At 29.7% G+C, this 21,429-nt stretch overlaps 1 protein-coding gene across 2 annotated transcripts; it reads left to right on the top strand.

The window, feature by feature from the left end:
• The first annotated feature begins 17 nt into the window (after positions 1 to 17).
• LOC111290193 (LEAF RUST 10 DISEASE-RESISTANCE LOCUS RECEPTOR-LIKE PROTEIN KINASE-like 2.7) lies at positions 18 to 19,742 on the top strand. Of its 2 annotated transcripts, XM_089768069.1 has the most exons (4): positions 18 to 343; positions 1,246 to 1,827; positions 17,654 to 17,689; positions 18,517 to 19,742. In XM_089768069.1, exons 2-4 carry the CDS (start codon positions 1,383 to 1,385, stop codon positions 19,587 to 19,589), a joined length of 1,554 nt encoding a protein of 517 aa, XP_089624195.1. In that variant the 5' UTR covers positions 18 to 343; positions 1,246 to 1,382; the 3' UTR covers positions 19,590 to 19,742. The 2 variants fall into 2 exon arrangements, with proteins under 2 accessions (XP_089624195.1, XP_089624194.1); XM_089768068.1 differs by lacking the exon at positions 18 to 343 and having other exon boundaries at positions 645 to 1,827.
• The last annotated feature ends 1,687 nt before the right edge of the window (positions 19,743 to 21,429 follow it).

Genomic DNA, 21,429 nt, shown 5'->3' with positions numbered 1-21,429 from the left:
TTTTAATTTAAAGTCACGGGAGGACGTGACTGCTCCCTAAAATCCCCTAGTCTCCTTCTCCTCTGTTTCTTCTTCTACTCCACTCTCCCATGTCCTCTGCCTCAGTTCATTGTTCTAATTTTCGTCTCCATCCACGCAAACCCTTTTATTGCATACCAACGCACAATCCACTCCATCCGTCCATCCTTATGCAGCAGCCAAACCCTTGTGGCCTCTGCTTCAATTAATTTTCTCTACTTTCATGTCTGGGCTCATCTCTCTCAAAGTTTGAAAGATCAAGAACCCACACCTGCAGCTATTGATAAGTATGGAAGCTCACTATCTCTCTGATTGCTGTGCTTTGGTATGGATTTTTGTCTTTATTTTGCTACATATTAGACTTTTGATTTGATAAAAATGAAGAAAAAAAAAATCACAGAACCCTCAATAACAGTTAATTGCAGGAAAAACGGATCATATTGCCGCTATTTACCATTTCGCCGCTATTTGCAATTGTAAAGAGTCACTATTGCTGTGAATCGTCTCTATCATTTCTATGATGGAGGATAGCGGTTGTAAAAATCAGTTGAACAAATCAGACTTCCTTTTAGAATCCTGAAAATTAATAATAGGCTTCTCATTTCAAAACCAATTGACGTGTTCTTTTGGGTTAGGTTCTTCTCAAATTCAATGGCCAAACATCTCTCGTAAGTCTTTCTGACAGTAATGTCCCTCAAGTCATTCAAGTTGTGGGAAAACAAAAAAAATGGGGAAAATTCTAGCTTACATTAAGTGGTCCAAAAATTGAACCCCATGTTATTGTTTGGCTCGTATAAGCCACTCTGTTGAATTACGTCGGTTACCCGTCACAACACTTTGAACCCACATCCAAAAGTCTTTCAGCCGACCAAGGTTAGTAGCCACGTATCTTTCTTTCCATCTCGTAGAAAATTCTAAGTGTCATAACTTTCCAACGAACTCCAACCCAGTGGTCTATATCTTTGAAAATGATAGCACTCGAAATCAGTTAATCTCCTTAGCTTAATTATATATATAAACCCTTCACTTAAAAGTGTTCACTTGACAAACCTCCACTACGCATGGATTCCTTTTTCTTCCTTTCAACCTCTCTGTTCTCAATCATCTTCATCTTCCTTCTCTTAATTCTTTTTCAAGTATCTTATGCCCAAGATGATCTTCATTTTACTTCATGCGGTCCATTTGATTGTGGAAATCTCCGAAATGTTTCATATCCTTTCTGGACAGATTATCTTGATCGGCCTGCATATTGCGGCTTCGTTTATGAAGGGTACAAGCTCAAGTGCATACAGAATCGGGCCGCTCTTATAAATATCAGTTTCCAAGAATTCAAAGTGGTGCATCTCGATCAGTCTCGTGATTTGATGACAATCAAACGAGGGGAATTAAATAGTACTTGTCCTGATGACTTTTTGATAAATAATGTTTTTAATTATTCTGACACCGCTCAAAACATTACTCTTTTTTACGACTGCCGAAGGCTGGGAAAGCCAGATGATAGTTTCACTTGCAAAAAGGAGGGAAGTGAAAAGTTTTCTATGTTCTTTAAGAACGAAGAAAATGGATGTGGTGGAGAAAAAGTTGAAGTTCCTGTTGAGAAAAAGGCTTTCGATGAACTGATGGGTGGAATTGCCTCTCTGAATGAAGCTTTAGTACAGCCGTTTGATATGAAATACTTTGCATACGATGGATATTGCAAGCAATGCAAGGAATCTGGCGGAAGATGTGGATCCAACAAAGATTTACCGGTGGCATTTGCCTGCTACTGTCGTGATGGTCCTCATCAAATTAAATGCGAACATGGTCCAGGTATGCCTGCATTTGTTTTTTTTTTTTTTGGTCATGTTTTACTAACTAGTTTCTTGCGACTTACATTTCTTTGTTATTTCAAAAACTTCCTTTTCTTTTATTATTGTCTCTTTCCAAACAATTCTTCAAATCTGTCTTTTTCAGTTTTCCAAACAATACTTCGCAAATGATCCCGACTATGTCTTCTTTGTTTCAAAGTTTCACCTCCCCATTTGTCTCCTTTGCCTACATAAAAATATGTATTTCTCTTTATCACTTTTTGTTTTTTCAAAGACTTAATTCAAATTCCATAGTTCGTTATATTCTCTTTAAAAATGATTGAATAAAAATTAAACTGAAAATCAAAACTAATGGATATATAGAACTTGTTCAATATGTCAATTATACATAATTTAAAAAATTATGTACTTTATATCTTTTAAAAAATATATATTTTCGTTGAAAAAAATGACAAACCTTTCACTATATTCAACAATTATTATATGCTTAAGCACTACGTTTAATTACCCTTATACATTGATTTACTTATAATTTAAAACTCTCAATAAATTAATTTTCTCATTTCAGAATGTATATTGATTTTTTTAATGACTTGTTTGGTGACATATGACTTGATTTTCTATGTTTAATTCTCATTGGTCCATTGAAATGTCATGGGATATTTTTAATTGAGTCAGCCGTTAAAGTAATTTGACAGATGAAATTAAATTTTTAAGCATCATAATTAATATTTGACATCAACGAACTGACAATTAAGGCAACCAGAAGCTGAATCCAGGATATCATCCACAACATTTAATCAAATCTACAATGAATATTTTTACAGTGCAAATATTTCCTATGCTATAGGACCAAATATAGCAAAATTATGCCTTTTATTTTTAGTGCATTCAATCAATCAACATATTGAAGAGCGTTAAGATAAGATTTATTTTTAAGCATGAAATTATTTGAGTTTGTTCGATTTTTATATTCAGTTTGAATATTTTGATTTAGGTCTATCCAAACATTTTAATTGAATTTATCTATGAGTTGGAATAGATTTTGTTTAAGATTAATTTTGTGATGTTCATTTCGCATGGATCGAATCCAATCCCGTGTAAAACAAAGTTGAGTCATGTGGGCTTAAAAGCCCAAAATCTGATGTTGAAGGCCCAAAATCCATTTTCAAACCCAATTGCATTTTGGTTAAAAGTTAATTAAAAAAAAAAACATGCAAGGCCGGCTGCCATGGCAGGCAACCTCCCTCACTTTTTCGAGTCTTCTTCCCATTTTGCTACACCATTTTCGGCTCTCTATTTTTCGACTCACTTTTACCATACTGACTCCCAACGTAATTTAATAAAAAAAGGCTCCAAACCCCAAACGGCAGCAAGCACTCTGCCCAAAATGTTGCTACAATCATCCAAAATTCACCTAAGTCTATTTGAAAGAATTATTTTAAGATTTTAAAAATAAATGGTTAATTTTTCTAAATTCCACTTATGGATTATTAGGAAATTAAAGGAAACTTTTAAATACAAAAAATTTATAATTTTTATAAATAAATATTCTTTGAAAGGAAAAAAATAAAAGGATGATAAACAAATAAAATTAGAAGTTTGCAAAGATAAGAAATAAAATTTATTATTTGCATCATTTATTCATTTGTATTATTTGTGTGTTTATCTCATATTGCAATATATGCATTTTATTTTTTAATGATAAAAGTGAGATGGAAAATAATGATTTTTTTTTAAAGGAGGAGGGATATTAAAAAAAAAGATAATATTTTTAAGTAAAAAATAACTTTGAAAATTTTTCTTAGATATTAAAAGAAATTTAAATGTTTATTTTTACCAAAAAAAGTTATTTTTATTATAAAAGATTATTATAAAAAATTTTTTAACAATAAAGTTTTCTAGATTTCACCTAGATAATGAATAATTGGGGGGATTTTTTGATATTAAAGATTTTTATTTCATTTTTAAATATTTTATTAGAGAAAATAATGATGAAAAATATAAAAATAAAAGATTTGAAAAGAATGGAATAGATTGTTCATGGGTATTATTTGATTCTTAATTGATCATCAATTCTATGTTGCATTATGTGTAGGGTATTTGTTGATAATAAAATTAAAGCAATAAAATAAAAATTTTTAAAAATAATTTTTAGCAATAAAAAACAAATATTTTACGTAAAAATATTTTTTGGGACCTTATTTAGGCATTTGAGAAATTCTTAATAATTATTTTTTATAAAAGAATGTTATGCTAACTCTTAAGGATTATTATGAGAATTTTAAGTGGAAGAATATTTTTTGAAATTTTACCTAGATATAAGGGAATTTAAAAAATGTTTTGAAACTAAATAATTTTATTTTACTCCTTTGTAAAAAAGTTTTAAAAAGGATTTTGTAAAATAAATGAAATTAGGGGAATTATTTTAAATATCTAAATTAATAACACTTTTATCAAAACAAAAGATAATACATGATTAATTAGTATTGTTTTTAAAAGAAGCATCGTGGGGGGTTAATTCTTCTTTATGTGCTATCATATTTTTTATTTTTATTTTATTTTTTGTAGACTCAAAAAAAATTTTAATAAAATTTTAAATTTTATTCAAATGATCAATTTTTTTTAAGTAATCAATCACACTTAATTAAAAAAAATTGATGATGACTTTCTTTTAATTTTGATTTGAAAATTCCATTTAACAATTTCAAAACCATTATGACATTATTAAGTCAAGTTTATAAGATTCTTTGTTAAAATTGATTAAATAAAAACCAACTTAAAAATAAAAAGCATGAGAAGATAAAAAAATTATGTAAAAGGGTTTTTATGTTACAATTATAAGAAAATATTACATTCATATAATTAATTGAATAATTAATTATTACATCATAATTAAGTTACAATTATTAACTAACAAATTAGAATATAACTAAACAATCAAATTCAAACACAATAAAACTTAAGTCTAAGGCATTAAATTTGTATATGATAAAAATTTTGATATAGAATTTTAATAAAAGTATCTATTTAAATAAAACATCAAAACAAATTTAAATTATTTCAAATTGTGTACCCTTATCCATATAACAAATTCTTTCAATAAAGTGGTGTTATTTGCACCCCAATTTCCTTTGATCATAGCTCACAATTATTAACATTCAGTTTTTAATTCAACATACTTTAACCCCAAAATACAAATTTTCCAAAATTCCAAATACTCCATTTCTTCGCATCCTATTTGTTCTCTTTTCCTAATTAAAAACCAAAAGGATTTAAACTTCAATCAAGTCAAATTGAAAGAAAATTTAACCTATTTGAAGTTAAAAAAAAGCATAAAATCAAAAGCAAATCATTTGTTCTTTCTATTTTTTTGTTTGATTTTATATTTAATTTCGTAAGATTTTATATTAAAATGTTTTGGTGCGGTTTGAAATTTTTAAAAAAAAATTTCTGAAAATTTTTAAAAGTTTTCATAAATATCCAAAAGTTTTTAAGAATTTCAAAAAGTTCAAGATTAATGATGTATGAAAACCTTAAAAAAATTTTAAAAATGTATTTTCGAAATGAGATATGAAAGATAAAAAATATAATTGATTAATAGACATTTAAGTAATTTTATTAAAAGTTAAATTTTTTCGGTGTATTAAAAAGAAGTTGGGTGCAAATAGTAGCACTCCTTTTAATATTCTTTAAAAAAAAATTCTTTCAATTTAATAATTTGAATTTAATCAATGAAAAAATTTTATGAATTTTATCTTAAAAAAAAAAGCCTTCTAAATCTTGCTGGCGTGATGCATGTCAAAATCAACGCGGTTATTCCTTACCTTTTCCTTCTGTTTCCTCGAAACACAAGTCAACTAGTCAACCTGGCACGATGAGCATTGCACCTGTAGAAATCTCTGAAGATTCTTGTTCTGAACAATTCCATAATATCTCATTAAACCACAACCTCTTTGATTTTGCTGCAACTATTTGGAATCTCAGTATATTTTATGGCTGCCCTCTTGAAGATGATATACCTTCCCAAAATAGATTTAGTTGCTTCACATCCAATGGCAACAGCCTTGCCTATTACCTGGATGAATCATTGTTAAGAATTCACCGCTCAGCGCTCACAGATTGTAACATCAGTATTACAGTTCCAGTTAATCAAAGCGAATTTGATGAACTCTTGTCCGGAAATGACATTGTAGCGGATGCTTGGAATAAGGGGTTTGATGTAATGTATCACAAGGACATCAATCCATGTATGGAATGCAGGAAATCAGGAGGAGTAGGTGGATCTGGCAATACATCGCTTGAGTTCTTATGCTTCTGCCGCGACCATCCTTACTCTGAATTCTGTTTGGCTTCTGGTATGAATGCTTGTTCTCCTAACATTTTCTCAAGGTTTTTCTCCAAGAAATTTTCTCTATTACATCTAGTCAAACAAGCATAGGTAAGTTCAATTAATTTAGAATAATAGACAAGTCATTCAAGATAATGACTATTAGATATAATGATTTTATCTCTTATACTCCGCCAATTTGGTAGTTTGGAGATAGAAATAGGACAATCAAATCAAGCATGTCGCACTGCACATGATAACTTGTGCATTGCTTGTGAAGGATACATCTCTCTCGGACCTAATAGAGTATAATTTATTGGAATTTTTGCTTGACTGCTCCAGTATAGTGTAGATATTGGATTCTCATGCCAACCTGTTAGATTTGCATAAAACAGAGCATGATGGTAATAGGAAACCTCCATCATACAAATTTCTCAATAGATGAAATTTCGATGTAGCTTCTAATTTCTCATCCTAGAAAAGGAGCCATAGCGATTGGTGGTTTTATACGAATTCAATGTAACTCTGTTTATTTTAGTCTATTGCGTGCATCGGCCAGCGTGTAGGTCAAAGTCAACAATTATCCCTATCTCTTGCTTTCTCTTTCATGGAAAATTCTGACAAGCTGATTTTGCCCTTTTTTGGTCAAAGAGAATAGTCTACTCATTTACATTTTAATATTAGAGAGACAGCATAATCTTCCAATCAGTTTAACATATAACTCGTATACCAATTCTTCTCCCTTCAGAACTCCAAGAGTGCTTTCTCAAATGATCATTTCAACCCCTTCCATCTCCATCTTCACCTTCTTCTTTATCAGCTTGATCCTCCTCCCAATATCATACTGCCAAGATGATAAAAGTTTTGAGGATTGTTTTAGTCCATTTAACTGTGGAGACATAGGGAACCTCACGTTTCCATTTTGGATTGATGATCGTCCAGAACTCTGTCGCCAAGAAGGGTTCAGGTTGACCAAGTGTGGATATCAGCAGCCTGTCATAGATATTGGTGGGAATGAATTCCGACTCGTTTACTTAAATCAGGCTACTTATACAATGACTATTGCTAGAAACGATTTGTGGGAACACATTTGTCTTGAAAATCCGATCAATATAACTCTGGACTACCCTTTCTTGAGCTATCCTCAAACAAATCGAAACCTTACATTCTTTTACAATTGCAACCCACCACAATTTAATTGCACCCTAGGGTTACGATCTTTCTATGCGGATGATTTAACTGAGAGGGATAAATATGAAGGCTTTAATAGCTCTTGTGGTACTGCCATCCAAGTTCAGGTTAATCAGAGCGCTTTTTCTCAACTCTGGAATGAAAGGCCGCAATTGCTTGAAGATTGGAGACTGGGATTTGATGTGGTGTATAATTTTTCTAGACTATTCTGTTCAAAATGCAACAGCCTCAATGGAAGATGCGGAAACTGGAGTTCACCTTTATATCCTATCTGCAGTAAACCTGGTACACACAATCCTCTAAACCCCACTCTTCATCAATTCACATCAATTTGATTGCAAAATTGCAAAAATTTGGTTAACTTCACAACCTTTTGAGCCTTAATCACTTAGTCCAACGATACACGATATCATAGAATGTTAAGAGAATGACACATTTTTCTTAAGGTATGTTTAAAAAAATATATATTAAAAATAAAATGAGATATGTGTCAATTTTTTAATATTACTTGCAAAATTAAAAATTTATATTGACAATATGTTAAATACTAACTCATCAAAATATTACTTATTGAATTTAAGCAAATAAATTATGAGATCCATAATTAGGGTTAACAGCTCACTCCGAGCTTGACGGATTTCGATCCGAGCTTGACGGATTTCGATCTGATCTTGACGGATTTCGATCCGACCTGATCTTATAAGATTATTTTTTCTTTTGAAAATCGAGTTTCGAGTCTGGTTGAGTCGAGTTCAGGTTTTAGGCAAACTTGATTTGATTTGATATTATATTAAAATTATTTTTTAATTTTTTATTTATATATAATTATATATTTATATTTAAAAAATAATATTTTATATTTTAAAAAATAATATTTTATTAATTTTAGGTCGAATCGGATCAGATACGATTTAAATAATATTAGATTTTAGGTCAGGTTCGAATATTAAAAAGTAAAAAAAATTTAAATCAAATCGAATACGAATTTTATGATTGTAAAATCGGATTGAGTTCGGGGCAGCAAAAACCCGCCTCAACCCGATCCGTTACCAACCTTATCCATAACCATAAATAACTTCACATAAACTAAAACTAATTGAGTTTTTTTTTTTTTTTTTTTTTATCACAATAGGATATTTTAAAGTCTTTATTTGCTAAATAGGGTTGTTTTAAACTTATATTTTTAATGAGGTATATCAGCTCCACATTAAATAATTTGATTCAATTGGAATCCAGGCTAGCATCTCCTTTTTTCAATCTTCTCCATTGTTCTTCCTTCAAAATCTCTGCTTTTTTTTTTTAATAATTTTCATAGTATCAAAATCACATCAGGTAATAATAAATAAACTAATTATTTTTTGAAGAATAAATAAATAAGCTAATTATAGTTTCAATTATATGGCTAGTTTAGATTTACCAAAATTTGCTCGATTAAAAGTTTCTTAAACGGAGTATAAGAATATTACTGATAATTTAGATGAAGACTTTAATACCTTTCAGACGACAAACAGGTAAATCATGATATATTACTTTGTTTAGTGTAAAAAATGAAAAGAGGTAAAATTAAAAAATTTGTTAATCTAATGATTAAAATTAATAATAACTTTTGTAATTTAACTATTATATTAATAATTTTTTCATTCTCTCTTCTTTTCATACTTCAAACCAATCAGAACCTAAAAGCCTTGTATTTTTTTCATATTAAAGGATTTTTACAGCTAATTCATTTTTGAATTGCCCTTTTGGATCAGTCCTAATCTTTTTTAGAGACATAAAACAAACTCTAGACTCTGATTTTTATTCAAAGATAGCTAATCCCACCAAACACCTATAGAAACCACTCTCTTTCTCTAGTGCCAACCTTTCATAAGCAAGAGCACTTTTGGGTTTAGTTAAATTAGGAAAACTGTAAAATTTGAGTGTTTTTTGTGATATGCGGCAGGCGATTTTTGGAACAAAGTGCACGAATATTTTCTCCACTTGTGTCTTATTTATTGTGAGTAGATATTTTGGAGAAAACAAAAGAGATTTTGAAAAAGATATAAATATAATTTCAGGGAAGAAAGGGAAAAGAAAAGAACGATATGCTAACATGGATGTAGAATGAGTTAAAATCCCCAGCACCACTGCCACCACCCCTGCCATCGGATCCACCAAACTCTACACCTCATCCTCCTGATCACCAGACCCTACCTTCCACCCCTTAAATTAATTCTCCTGTTGACAAACTACCAGATATAGCCAAAACTAATAAAAGAAGCATGGGGCTCGTGCTTACACCTGTGCCGAGCCCCATGCTCTTCCCCCCAAACACACGGAGCTCTATAAATAGAGCTCCTAGCGAAGCCAAAGAGGAAGAGGAGAAAAGGGAGAGACGCTGCAAAAAAAAATTAAAAAAAACATAAAAAAAATATACACAATCTTCCCTGTAGAGAGGAATCCAGCGCCGAGCTTTCTGCACGAAGAAGAAAAAAAAAGAGTCAGTTTAAAAAAAAAAAGAGTCAGAACACAAAAATATATAGTTTCACCAAAACTTTCCAAGCAGATATAGGGATTTTAGGACTTTTTTTGATGAAAAGGAGGTCGAATCTGTGTTCAGGGGGTCGAGAGGAGTTTGTGAGAGATTTTTGAAATTTTTTGACACCGTCAACAACGGTCGGAGCTCGTCGCCGGCAAGGACTGCAGCAGCCGTCGCGACGGACGGCCACTGACCCCAGGTCGACTGAAGAAGAGAAAAAAAAGGAATTTTTTTTACAAAAATCGAATAAAATGAATGAATTTTTTTTTTAAATTTTATTTAAACCGTCAGAACAAAAACGACGTCGTTTCATTAAAGGCCCAAAACGACGTCGTTTAGACCAAGAAGGATCCGCGCGTCAACCCGCAACCCTACTCGAGGTCCACACACCCGACCCGATGACCCGTTTCTCCATCAGCCTCTGATCGGTCTAACTGGACCGAAACTGAATCGCCCAGATCGAACCGAATCGGTACTGAACCGCTCAGGTCGGATCGAACCGTCGAACTGAACCTCGCGTTGATCGGTTCGATTCAGGTAAAAAATTTTTTTTAAATTTTTTAAATTTTTTATATATTATTTTATTAATATTTATGCATATTAAAATAATTATGTTTGTTAGATTAAGAGATGAAATATGTAGTTGAATTTTTTTGTAATTTTGTTAATTTTTAAAATAAACTTTAAAAACAATAATATAAAAATAAACTTAATAATAATACTAAAGTAATAAAAAATGAAGGAAAAGGAAATTTTTATCCGACGATGAGATTCAAAAGTATTTCGAGTAGTGATGCCTATGAAATTTCTAGGTGAAAATTTTTTTTTTAAATACTATCAGTGTATTGGAGTATTTATAAAAAAATTTTCAGTACAATAAAATTTTTTTTTTTTAAAAGATAATAAATAAAAATTGATGAATATATTAAAAATATAAGTAATAAAAATGAGAAGAAAAGAAATTTAATCCAATGATGAGATTTTAAAAGTATTCCGAGTAGAAATGCTTTAAAAAATCCCTAAGTGAGAAGATTTTTTATAAAATATTACCAGCGTATTGGAATATTTATAGAAAATCTTTAATATAATTAAATTTTTTTTTACAAAATTAAAAAATTAATAAAATAATTAATAAAATTTTTGAATGAGAATAAAATGTGTGCATAAACATGAAAATATTTTGCATGGCATGCATGACATAATTTCTTACGAAAAGTAAATTTAGACCTCCAAAGATGAAATTTTAAAAGTATTCCGAGTAGAGATGCTTTAAGAAATCTTTAGGTGAGAAAAAGTTCTTTTAATGTTACCAACGTACTGGAACATTTTAAGAATTATTTCAATAAAAATGTTTTAATTTATTTTTTCGAGAATAATTTTTTTCTAATAACTAATAAAAAATCAAGGAAATTATTTTTTCGAACACCGAAAATTGGACTATTTTTATCAAAATCAAAGGATAACACGTTAATTGGTACCGTTTTTTAACGGGCGTTGTGGGGGTGCTAATCCTTCCCCACAAGTAATCGACTCCCAACCCAAGTTGTTTCGCAGATCAAAAAATTATCTTTTTTAATAAATTTTAATTAATTTTAAAATTTTATTAAAAGGATATGTTTTAATAGGTGGCCAATCACACCTAGCCAAAAAAGATTGGTGGCGACTCTGTTATTTTTTTATTTCGTTTTCAAATTCGTCGGGCGGTCGCAAAATCGTTACGACAGATTATATTAAGTGTTGTCAACTTATTTTGTTATTCATTATATATTAGATAATAAATAGAATTTAGTATTATAACCTTATGAAGGGATACTAATTCAATATTTATTTAGAATTGGAAAATGTTTTAAGTAAAAATTAGTTATGTTAGTAATATATACCGAAACTAAAAAAAAAAAAAAATTATATTTAAGGGGAGTGATTAACTTACATAAAAAAGTTATATATATATTTTAACTTTAATTTTAATAGATTCAAAAGATGAAATTAAACCTTTTATTTATTTATTTCTCTCATTTTTTGAATTTTTTGAAATTAATTGTTAAAAAAAGGTGTAAAACTTTTTAGTTTTACACTAACATAAATTGTGTTAGGCTAAAAGGCCCCAATCAATTAATCATCCAAGTCAGTGGAAAAGTAATCAAAAGATCAATCAATCATATAATACATAGCAATTTAACGTGATTTAGCCTAATCTGTTTATATCCATGAATGTTAGAAAAAATTCATTAGTTGTAGAAAATTATAAACAATTATCAAATCAAACATTCACAATCAATATTCATAGACCCTTTCAATTTATTTTAGTCATATGAAATATTATCAAACCAATTAAACACATATCTATGTGCACTCATAAACTATACCTATATGAAATCTTTCATTCTCTAGTCCATTCAAACATACACACCCATAAAGATGTCAATTTCCTGTAGTCTTATGAGATGTTTATTCAATAAAATCTTCTAACTTATATTTTTTCTCATATCTAACTATATAGAAACTACTTATTTATAAGTATACAAATTTACTAATTAAGAATTCTTTTTCTTGTAGAATTTTTCATTCTACAAGTCTTTTTATTCATTAAGCAATATTTAGCCAATTTTAAATAAATTTTTTTATGAAATTTGAGTCACTATTCTCAACAATCTTCACCTTAACTCAAATTTTATCAAATAATCAATTTTTATGCTAGATATGTTTGGCTTCACATGCAATAAAAATTTTACAATCATCCTCTCTTATATATTTTCATCACTTCATCGGTTTACATAAACCAATTTTCAAAAAATGAGTTTAAATATTTTCCTTGAATTGAGCTTTTCTAGGCTTGTTTATTCTAAACAAACACGTAGCACTCACACACAAATAATATAGTAACCCCAAAATAAAAATAAGAACACACAAATATATTTGTTTTGATTAAACCTAAAATGCCATGTTTTAAACTTAATCCATTAACAAATAAATCTTTACAATTATTATTTCGGCCTAACCCAAAGTGGCCTATTAAAAATTTAATCTACTAACAAATAAATTCTTACAACTGTAAAACTTTTGAAATGAGAAAATTTATCAAAAACTCCTTATTTAAGAGTTAACTCAAAACATAATTACAACTTTTTAATAGTTTATTCAGTTAGCTATTTTTTTGGTGTTAACTATTTGGTGTTTAACATGCCTCTAATACTACTTATTAGGCCAAAAAGCCCTAATCAATTAATGATCTAAGTCAATAGAAGTATAATCAAATAATCAATTAACCACAAAAAATATAATAATTTAATGTGATTTAGTCCAACTGACCTGTATCCACAGATGAAAGAAAGATATACTAATTATAAAGAATTATAAATAATCATTAAATCAAACATTCACAATCAATATCTATAGACCCTCTTAATCTCTTTTAGTCTTAAGAAGTATTCTCAATCTAAACACACATATACCTATGTACACCTATATATTATATCTATATGGATATTTTCATTCTCTTTTAGTATACTCAAATATATACACTATAAAGACGTCAATCTTTTGTAATTCTATAAGGTGCCTATCAATTGAAACCTCAAATTTCTTACATCTTTTTTCATATCTAACTCTATAAGATTTTATTTATTTATAAGCATACAAACTTGTTTATTAAAAATTACTTTTATTGTAAAATTTTTCATTCTACAAATCTTTTTATCCATAAACAATATCTAATTAATCTTAAATAAATCTTATATAAATATATAAAAGTTAAAGCTTTTGGCAAAAAATGGAAAAAATTATATGTGAACGGTTTTAAAAATCGTCACGTGACATTTAAAAAATACATTTTATTTTATTTAATACATTTTTAATTTAAAAGTAATTCAAAAAACTAAATTGATTATATTTATATTTTTATTATTAATCTTAAATTACTCTTAATTTAATTCATATTAAAAGTATTAAAAATTTTAAAAATTTCTTAATTTGACAAATTAAATCAATTAATATATAATTAATAAATTAATAAATATTATAATTATAGTTATAAAATAGTTGTATCAAATAAATAATTGATTAGAGAATCCATTATTTTATAATTGTAATTGTAGTTTTTATTAATTTATTAATTATATATTGATTAATTTAATTTGTCAAATTAAGAAAAATTTAAAATTTAATATTTTTAATATGAATTGAATTGAGAGTGATTTAAAGTCAATAATAAAAGCATAAATATAGTCAATTAATAATATAATTTTAAATTATAAAAGTTAATATTGGAATAATAAAAATTGTGAGTGAATAATGGTCTAACAATGGCAAGTCGAATGATATTGAAATATTTTATTCTACTTTAAATATGAATTAAATTGACAGTGATTTAAAATCAGTAATAAAAACATAAATATACTCAATTGAGTTTTTTGAATTATATTTGCTTTATATATTTACTTATGAAATACATCAATTATTGGATACAATATTTAATCAAATATAAATGTATCAAATAACTAATTAGAGAATCAAATATTTTATAATTGTAATTGTAATATTTATTAATTTATTAATTATATATTGATTTGATTTAATTTATCAAATTAATAAATTTTTAAAATTTTAATATTGTTAATATAAATTGAATTAAGAGTGATTTAAGATTAATAATAAAAACATAAATATAATCAATTTAGTTTTTTGAATTATTTTTGAATTAAACAGGTATTAAATAAAATAAAATGCATTTATTAAATGTCTATCTGATAATTTTTAAAATCGTTCACATATCAACATTTTAAGCTTTTTACATAGAATTTTTTTTATTTTTGCCAAAACTTTGATTTTTATATATTTGTATAAGATATGTATCGTTTTATTAATTTTGTTTATAAAATTTAAAAATTCTAATGGTAAATGAAATAATTTCGCTTTTAAATTTACTTAACTGATGTAATCTTTTGTTACGGGAAGCAGATCCAATCTTTCAAAAAAGCTTGCTCTAGACAGGAAACCATTTATCCATCCAAAGGTTTTCTTTTATGTTGTTTTTAACAACTCACAAAAGTTATGAAAAAAATTAAGATAGAAAAGAATTGCATGCAGTAGTCAATGGTTTTTTAAATTATGCATCCTTTCCTTTTTTTCTCTTTGCTTTCGAAATAGAAAAATGACTAAAAAAATTAGAGTGGGATAAAGAGTGGAGAGAGTCACAGAATTAAAGAAAGTGGTGGTTACCAAAATTTTAATTTCCAAGGATTACTACTATTATATTATTATATGCTTTTATTGAGAATTTCTATTAAGAAGATCCTTTTAAATATCATTTTTGTTTTAGGAATTGTTACTCTTGAACCATTTAAATATATGTAGTTTCAAAGGTAAGCAGTTTTACTAAGAATTCTATTTGATGGTTACTCGGTTAAAATACTAAAAAAACCTCTAAACTTTATCGTTTTAGATAAGTTCTTAAATTTTCATCGTGGCCAAGTAAATCATTATTTTTTAATTTATATTTAAATATATCCTTATTTCAAAATAAAAAGTTGATTTATGTTCATGATTTATTTAAATATAAATTAAATGATAAGAGTTTATTTATATGCAAATTAAAATTTAAAAATTTATTTGGATGCAAAATAAAAATTAAAAATTTATTTGAGTGTAATAAAATATAGATATTTATCTAAATAAAATGTTAAAATTTAGGGATTTTTTTCTATCTTTTTAGCCTTGTTACTTCTATTGTTTACTCCTTGCCATATAGTTTTTTTTTTTTTTTTCTCTCCGAAAATTCGTTAACAAGTTATCAGCGCATTTCGTTAATGGTCCTAACTTTCTGTTGGGTTTCTGCTTATATGACAGCTTTTGCCGGTGTAGCAATTAGTCTACTGATCACCTGTATCATGACACTCTGTTTTAGAAGAAAGATCCCATGCGTTAGAACAACTTGGTTCGAAATCCTTAGTAAATGCCAATTTCTTCCCTGCTATCTCCTCCACTGTTCCTTCTCCAACACCTGACGTTCGTTTTCTACACCCTTTTTGCTCCGGTCCACCCTTCCCCTTCATTTGTGAGTCTTTTCTTTCCCAACCTGTCTTGCAGCTCCCTTCAATCGTTTGTGGCCCCTCTCAAGATTTGACTCATTTTCCATTGCATCAGCCCACTACAAAAACCATCCTCATTTGGCCCACGTGTGTTTAAATTTCTACTGCTGCCATGAATCCCATTCCTAGATTTGGCTCCAATTGATTCTCTCCCAAATCTTCCCCCATCACCATTTTTGAAACCGGTGATAACGTGCATGAAATTTTAGCCCCCTCAACCGCCCCCTTTTTTGGGTCAGCCCATAGTCATCTGCGTTATTTCCAGCTAAAATTTTAGAACAAACTCCTGGATGCTGTCCCCCTTAGCCACGTGTGTCATCTTCCTCATCGCAGCACTACCTTCCGTTGCTGCCATTGTTACATTTTTGATATCGTGATTCACCCCTTTATTCTTTGGACTAAAAGAGATATCATCCCTGCTATCTCTTGGAAAGGACCATTCTGCTTTAACTGACTTAGCTTTTGGTGATTCTGATCAGAGCCATCTTCCATATTCCTTCTTTATTAATCCAAGTTCGCTTTTCCTCGTCAGTGCCTCGTTACATTCATTTTCTACATGATCGAGTTTGCCACACACAAAACAAAAATTTGGGAAACGCTCATATTGGAACATAACCAAGACCTTTCTCCCATCATTCACTGCAACTTTTGTTACCCTCTTAGGAGATTTACCGGTGTCTACCCAGACCCTTATTCTTAAAATCTTTCCCCAGGCATTATTATCCCCATCAGCTTCTACTTCTTCTACGTCGCCTAACGTTTCACCAATCACCACCCCTACCTACTTGTTCATCATGTTCAAATGGCAAACCATGAACATGGATCCAAAACTGGCGCCATGACATATTAATGGAATCCGGAGGAGTTGGGCCTTCAGAATCCTGAAGAACGAGTAGGGCCTTATTGAAAGACAGACCATAGCTGTGTCATTTGGAACCTGTTTTTCTCCATCATGTCCTCAGACTGAAAGAGAAAAAGTCTCTCTCTAATCACCTTTATCTGTAATCTTCTATTTAATTTCCATACTTTGTGAAGAAACCCTCTCATAGCCTCCAAGTTTACACCTTCTTTGGTCATAACCTTCCCAAGGAGACATGCTTTCCCCTCTATCTCAGTTGATTCTAACCAGCTTGTTTCCACCATCACCTCCCCTCTCTCTATGTCTGTCAGAGTTAACTTATCCATAGATCCTCCAGTTCTTCCATCATCAAAATGGTTCACCAAGCAAACCCAAAAAACGTACAAAACCCTAGACAAAAAAAGTAACAAAAAAAAAACAAAACAAAACAAGACCTCCCCATTGCTTGAGGGGGAACACCTTGTACACAAAGACAGGACCAAACTCCCACCAGAACCTAGAGAAGACCTTTAATGAATTCTAAGAGAGACTTGATTAGCTGCCCTTTTAATTGTAGGAGTTTGTACAATGAAATTTGTAGACCTACAATGATTTTATTTACTTATAAAATAGCTTGATATTATTTGAAATTGAGTTATTATATGATATATTATCAAGGTAATTTTTTTATTTTATAATCAAAATCAAGAAATTGATATATATATATATTTATTAATTTTTTTAAGTTTTTTAAAATATACATAAAGATAAGTATCGTTTTATTAATTTTATTTATGAAATTTAAAAATTTAAAAATTAATTTCATTTTGATATTTACTTAACAGATGCAATCTTTTGTTACAGGAAGACGTTTCAATCGTTCAGTAAAATTTGCTCTAGGTACGAAACCATTTATCCAAAAGCTTTCTTTTAAATATCTTCTAAAAGTTGTTTTAACAACTCACAAAATTTATGAAAAAAAATAAGATAGAAAAGAATTGCATGCAGTAGTCAATGGTTTTTTAAATTATTCATTCTTTTCTTTTTTTCTTTTCTTTGCTTTCTAATAGAACATTAAGGAAAATGACTAAAAAAATATTAGAGTGGGATAAAGAGTGGGAAGAGTCACAGACTTAAAATAAGTGGTGGTTACCAAAATTTTAATTTCCAAGAATTACTAATATTATATGATTAGATGCTTTTATTGAGAATTTCTATTCAGAAGATCCTTTTAAATATCATTTTTGTTTTAGGAATTATTACTTTTGAACCATCTACTATAAGTAGTTTTATGAAAATTCTTTGATGTTTATTTGGTTAAAATATTAAAAATACCTATAAACTTTATATTTTTTTAGATAAATTTTTAATATTTTTATTGTGTCTAAACATACCTTTATTATTTAATTTGTATTCAAATATATTCTAATTTAAACAAAAGATTAATTTACATTATAGGTTTATATATGTACAAATTAAAGGGTAAGAGTTTATTTACATATAAACTAAAATTTAAGAGTTTATTTGCATGCAAAATAAAAATTAAGAATTTATTTAAGTGTAATAAAAATATCAAAATTTATTTAAATAAAATGGTAAATTTTATGGACTTTTTTAATTAACTCCTTGTCATTTATGTTTTTTTTTTCTCCGAAAATTCATTAGAAGGTTATAAGCGCATTTCGTTATTGGTCCTGATTTTCTATTGGTTTCTGCTTATATGGCAGTTTTAACCGGTGCAGCAATTAGTCTACTGATCACCTGTATCATCACACTTTGTTTCAGAAGAAAGATCCCATGCATAAGAACAATGGGCTTTTTCAAGAAGTTCGTAAAGAGTGATCCAGATATTGAGGTTTTCATAAGAAATAACGGAACTTTATCTCCCAAAAGATACAGCTATTCAGATGTCAGGAAAATGACAAACTCATTTAAAGAAAAACTAGGAAAAGGTGGTTATGGAAGTGTGTACAAAGGAAAGCTACCGGATGGCCATCTTGTTGCTGTGAAAGTGCTTGATACAACCAAAGGAAATGGTCAAGAATTTATCAATGAGGTTGCGAGTATTAGTCGAACTTCTCATGTTAATGTTGTCACCCTTATAGGATTTTGTTTAGAGGGTCGGAAAAGAGCTCTGATTTATGAGTTTATGGCCAATGGATCTTTAGAAAGGTTCATTTACAAAGAGGATACCATGACGGCGAAGGACCGCCAGCAGTTGACATCAGCGGAATTGCACAAAATTGCGATTGGAATAGCCCGAGGGCTTGAATACTTGCACCGTGGTTGCAACATGCGGATTTTGCATTTTGACGTAAAACCTCATAACATTCTTCTTGATGAAAAATTTTTCCCGAAAATCTCTGATTTCGGGTTGGCAAAACTATGCACCAGGAAAGAGAGTATTGTATCAATGTTTGAAGCTAGAGGGACAATTGGTTACATAGCTCCAGAAGTGTTTTGCAGAAGCGTTGGAGGTGTTTCGCATAAATCGGATGTTTATAGCTATGGAATGATGCTTCTAGAGATGGTTGGAGGAAGAAGGAGCATAGATGTTGGGGTAAGTCAAACCAGCGAGATATATTTTCCTCATTGGATCTATCAGCATGTTGTGCAAGATCATATTGAACCGAAATTGCTTGGTCTCAATTGTAACGAAGAAACTGAGATCGCAAGGAAGATGATATTAGTCGGTTTGTGGTGCATACAAACAAATCCGCGTGACAGGCCTTCGATGAGTAAGGTGATCGAGATGTTGGAAGGAAGCATAGAATTGTTGCAAATTCCACCTAAGCCTTAGCTGTCTTCTCCTCCAACATCTCCAGTGGATTCTGCCTTCTTAACATTATCCTGATATATGCATCGTTAGAATAATCTAAAAACTTATGTTTTAGGTTGTTGGACTGGAAATTAACTTTTTTCTGAAGTATCAAAAGTTTAGTTGTTTAATCTACGTTTAGATTATAAAAAGGTTTATTGATGATAATAAAGTAATATAATTTAAATTTGAGAAAACTTTACATGTACTTGTTGAGAGATTTGTCGCACTTGAGCCTATGGGATCACATCAGAAAATCCATACATATATATTGGACACTAGTTTAGCTCAAAAGCTTAGTTATTGAGTTTTTGAGTCTTTCATGTATATATAGGATATCTCTTTCAGATTTTTTAGTGATGTGAGATTCTTTACTCACATGTGAACCTTATCCCAACAATCTCCCTCGTTCACTTATGAGTTTTGATCAAGTCCCACTTTGATTCTCCCATGTGATTAAATCTTATCAACACATTTTTTAGGTAAGGCAACCTCATATCTCTAGTGCACTTTAAGGCCAGGTCACAACATTCAACCTTGTTGCCTAAGTTATCTCTGTGTCTCCTCAAACTTGCACTCCAAGTTGACTCAATATATCACCCATTTAGGTATTTTGCTTTTGCATATTATCATATATTGGCTGGATCCAAATCGAGCCTTTTTACTCTGATACCGAAGTTTGAGCACATAGAGCCGATGAACACAGCTAACCTTTGATCTGCCAATAATTTTTCTTTCCAACAACACCATTAGGACTCAAACATTTAATCTTAGCTTTGATATTAGTTGTTGGGGAGATAAGTTACACTTAGAGCTAGGAGCACACCAAAGACCTCATACATACATGTTGGACACCACTTGAGCCCAAAAACTTAAGCTATTGTGTTCTTAAATTTTTCATGTATATATAAGACATCTCAACAATCTCTCTTATTCACTTGTGAGTTCTGATCACTTGTGAACTATCCCGATAATCTCTCTTGTTCACTTATAGGTTCTAATCAAGTCTCACCTTAGCTTCCTGTATGAGTACACTTTAGGCCCAGCATTCAACATTGCCTCTTTGTGAGTTTAGGTTGTTTTAATGCCCCTGAAGCTTATATTTAATCACAACATACAACCTTGCTCTTCATCACAGGTTGACTCAGGATATTGCCTTCTTTCTAAGGTGTTTCGATTCCACACGCTCTTGCTACATCCAAGTCAAGCCTTTTACTCTAATATCAATGTTCAAGCACATGGAGTTGATAGATGTGATTAACCTTTGATTTGCCAATAATCTCTTTCTAGCAACACCATTAGGTCTTAAACCTATAACATTGACTCTAATATCACTTATTGGATATAAAGTGACAAACACAACCATGTATAAGTAATATATCATAATAAACTCATAGTAATAAACAATAATCAACAATACAATAAGAATAAAGCATACTAAGATTTGCATGAAAAGCCCTCCAGTGTAAAAAAAAAAAGTTACGGATCATAAAAAAAATCTCTACTATTAAATAATGGATATATAAAAATTTTTTCTAGTTAAAACTAGAGCTAATCAACAACTAAAGATATAATTGAAAAAATCTCACCAAATAGGTGATTTAACAATTATACCATGGATTTGTTCCTAAAAAGCTTCAAACCTGATCTTCATTGTTCAAATGTAGAACTCTGAATCATAAATCTGTTGATAAAATTTTAGCTTAATCTGACCATAAATTGACTTTTGTTCAACCAACTTTTTTTTTTCTTTTTGGCGTCACCTATCTTTCACGCTAAAAAAACACAACCCTCACTTCTTTTATTATGTAGGGCTTTCTTA

Source organism: Durio zibethinus, chromosome 11 (genome assembly GCF_047325235.1).
Source record: "Durio zibethinus cultivar Kanyao isolate XHJ-2024 chromosome 11, ASM4732523v1, whole genome shotgun sequence".
In the NCBI taxonomy this organism is placed as follows: domain Eukaryota; kingdom Viridiplantae; phylum Streptophyta; class Magnoliopsida; order Malvales; family Malvaceae; genus Durio; species Durio zibethinus.
The sequence above is the reverse complement of the archived record's forward strand: the minus strand, read 5'-3'. Positions and strand labels throughout refer to the sequence as shown.